Here is a 3,078-nt window from a genome sequence, read left to right as displayed (position 1 = left end):
TACTGATGATTATAAATGTTTTTAGTGGTGATTTTAAATGTTGTTTCTGCTGACATTATTGTTCTTATTGATTTTTAAGCTGTTGAATGTTTTCTGTTGCACTATTTGACCATGTTTAGCACATTGAGTTGCCTTGTGTATGAAATGTGCTATACTAATACAGTTGCCTTGTTATCAAACTGTTAAATTACATTTTTCCAAAAAGTTTAACTTTTGCTTCACCAACAGATTAGAATTCTGTTAAGTTCTTAAATCCTAAAAAAAAATAAAAATAAAATTAACCACATACATCTAGAAAAATGCCCAGTATGTTTTAAAATAAAGTGCAATGAACTTCCATCTAAAATGCAGTGAGGAGTGAAATAGTTTAACAGGGTTTGATGGTGCGTTCACTGAAGTCCTGATTTACACACCTAGTGAATACACAAACCTTTACACAAACTATTAAGTACAATTGAATATGCCACAAAACTTAGAAATATACAAAACTTTACAAATACAAAATGTTTTGGCGTGAATGTGTAGCTACAAGTCCACAGCACTATGAACTACATGGCCAGTATAAAAGCATCACAAGTAAAAAATAATGTGAAAACTGTTGATTTTAAAGTAAATCAAGGTTACTATACTGTATTTTTTTTTTTTTTAATTAGTGTTTACAATGGGATTTTTTTGGGGGGGACACGACGCCTGCATCCCCCACCGGGATTTGCGCCCCTGCCCCCTTTGTCCTACGACAACATTTTGTTCAGAACACTGTGAAAAAACAACAATAGAGCACAACGATGGAATAAAAATTCATGGAGCTAACAGAATTTAAACACAAATTTGACATAAATTGTTCATTGAGAGTTTACAAAAACAGTGTGCAGTGCATTACCAATTCCCTTTTGTGTGAATTCTGAGGAAACATTTCTGAATTCTGAAATGTAAGCCAGAAAAATGTCAGAATTTTGACTTTAAAGCCAGTCTTCTCACTTTAAAGTCAGACTTCTCACTTTAAAGTCAGAATTCTGAGAAATAAGTCAGCATTTTTAGTTTAAAGTCAGAATTCTTGAGGAAAATAGTTATTATACTATGAATTTCATGGTCTGACCCAAATTAATAACTCAGTTCAACACAAAACAATTATTTTTACAAACATTTTTTTTATTCATTTGTTATTTTATCTTTTTTTTTTTCTTTTTAAAAGTTTTTTCCTGCATTAGAGGGAGAAAAGGAGAGAGAGGAATGTTTTAAATCTTCATGGGGTTTGTATTGTTCTAACGTTTGGTTTTCCTCTTAAACCACTGGAGGATTCTTTTCCGTAGTGGTTTCTTTTTAGCGTGGCTGGACCGCTCTTCTTCTAATTCCAAATCTTTGGCTTTCAGTTGGTTCTGTGTTACGACCAGGGCGTTCTTCAGCATGGTCACCTTTTCTTTCATCTGCTCCTCCAGACTGCAGTAGGCCTGCTCCTTTGACTTCACCACTTCTAACATGTTGGCGTTCACCTCCAACAGTTGCTCGTGTTGATCACTTCGACTTTTTAATTTCTCCTGCGCCTGCCTGAGATCGGCCCTCAGAACGTCCTTTTCAATGTTCTGCTCACGCACGAGGAGATCCTTCACTTTCAGCTCTTCGTCTTTGATGATGACGTTCTTCTGAGCTTCTGATATCTGTGTGGAGATTAGAATCAGACAAGTCACATTTATTAGTATAGTGCATTTCATACACAAGGCAACTCAATGTGCTTTACATGATTAAAAACTGCAACAGAAAATATTTAAGGCTTTAAAAATCAACAAGAACATTGAAATCAGCAGTAAAAACATTTTATATTATTGTGCTGTAGAACAATTATTGTATATTAATATCATTACTTTATTTTCAGAAGTTTGTATTAATATTTAATTTTTGTACTGATTGAATTTAGTTTAATTTCTAAATAAATGTGACAACAAAATTCAATTTGTAAAAGCGCCGTTAAAAAAAACAAATAAATAAAAGTTGAATAAAGGAAATAAGGACTCACTGTTGTTTCCTGGTGCTGAAGCTCCCTGGTTTGCTCCTCTACTTTTTCTTTGGTCTGATCCAGTGAGTGTGTGAGATTGAAGATCAGCTGATTCTGACGCTGAAGGATGGAGGTGGTTTCCCGCTGCCACTTCAGCATCTTCATCTGGTTAGACTCACCTCGGCGTAACTCTTGTTTCCATTGGTCCAGGCTAAGCTTGAGCTTGGAGATTTCCTCCTCCTGGATTTCAACCATGAAATCTGATTCTGTTTCCTTCTTCATCATCATCGTTCGTTCCTCTTCCCATTGTTCTTCCTGCTCATGGAATTCCTTTCTGGAAACGTCCAGAGCCAGTTTGAGGTGTTCCAGGTCCCTGTCTCGTAATTCCATCTGGTACCTTGTAAAGGATGCCTTGTATGTCATCTCTTCACATGTGATACACCCTGGTGGTGCTTGGTCAGGAACCAGTGGGCAACCTGGTTCACAGGGACTCACTGGTATGGTAACTGGTGGATGGTTGACTTGTTCATCATCACCCTTGTCTCCAGGAGATGATGGTTGGTCTCCCTTCATTTTTTGCGTCTTTACCTTCTTCCTATGATCTTGCACTGGTTGGTGGAATGACACCTCGCTGGTTTTGTCAAACAAGGGCTCAGAATCCCCAAAGTCACCAAAAGTAATGTTCATCGCTGGTTTTTGTTCCATTGTCAATGTTTCAGGACAAAAAAGCAAGATAAAATTCAACAAAACAGTGGAGTTTTTAAGGCTTTAAGCTGTTTGCTCTAAGAAGGAAGAATCCAGGTACTTTGAAGTGATTTGGCTTTCATCTCCATTGGCTTCTTTTCGGTTGTCATGGTTACAATCAACAAAACATTCTAAATGTTGATTTCCTGCTGCCTTGGTAACAAACAATAACATAATGAAATTAAATACATATAAACAGAGCTAACCCCCCCCACCTCCCCAAAAAATAATTTATAAATAAAATAAAATAAAATATCAAGGTGAATTAAAAGCCAAAGAGTAAAAGTGGATTTAAAGCAGGATTTGAAAGTCTTCAGTGCGGGGGCCTGTTAGACGTTGAAGGG

The 3,078-nt window shown here is 36.5% G+C and overlaps 1 protein-coding gene across 1 annotated transcript; it reads right to left on the bottom strand.

Annotated features, from left to right (window-relative positions):
* Window positions 1–389: 389 nt before the first annotated feature.
* LOC114470805 (golgin subfamily A member 6-like protein 6) lies at window positions 390–2,729 on the bottom strand. Its single transcript, XM_028459135.1, has 3 exons — window positions 2,012–2,729; window positions 1,491–1,655; window positions 390–413 (listed from the first exon to the last, which is right to left on the bottom strand). Exons 1-3 carry the CDS (start codon window positions 2,693–2,695, stop codon window positions 390–392), a joined length of 873 nt encoding a protein of 290 aa, XP_028314936.1. The 5' UTR covers window positions 2,696–2,729.
* Between the last annotated feature and the right edge of the window lie 349 nt (window positions 2,730–3,078).

The sequence above is a fragment of the Gouania willdenowi genome, chromosome 10 (genome assembly GCF_900634775.1).
Source record: "Gouania willdenowi chromosome 10, fGouWil2.1, whole genome shotgun sequence".
In the NCBI taxonomy this organism is placed as follows: domain Eukaryota; kingdom Metazoa; phylum Chordata; class Actinopteri; order Blenniiformes; family Gobiesocidae; genus Gouania; species Gouania willdenowi.
This window is presented reverse-complemented; position numbering and strand designations above follow the sequence as displayed.

What these genes read in the sequence shown, in the direction of transcription:
- LOC114470805 (XM_028459135.1), bottom strand. Translation starts at nt 2,695, where the DNA reads ATGGAACAAAAACCAGCGATGAACATTACTTTTGGTGACTTTGGGGAT. An exon ending in TTCAGCACCAGGAAACAACA is followed by an intron (nt 1,656 to 2,011) that starts GTGAGTCCTTAT and finishes ATCTCCACACAG; the next exon opens with ATATCAGAAGCTCAGAAGAA. An exon ending in AACACGAGCAACTGTTGGAG is followed by an intron (nt 414 to 1,490) that starts GTGAACGCCAAC and finishes TGTATTCACTAG; the next exon opens with GTGTGTAAATCAGGACTTCA.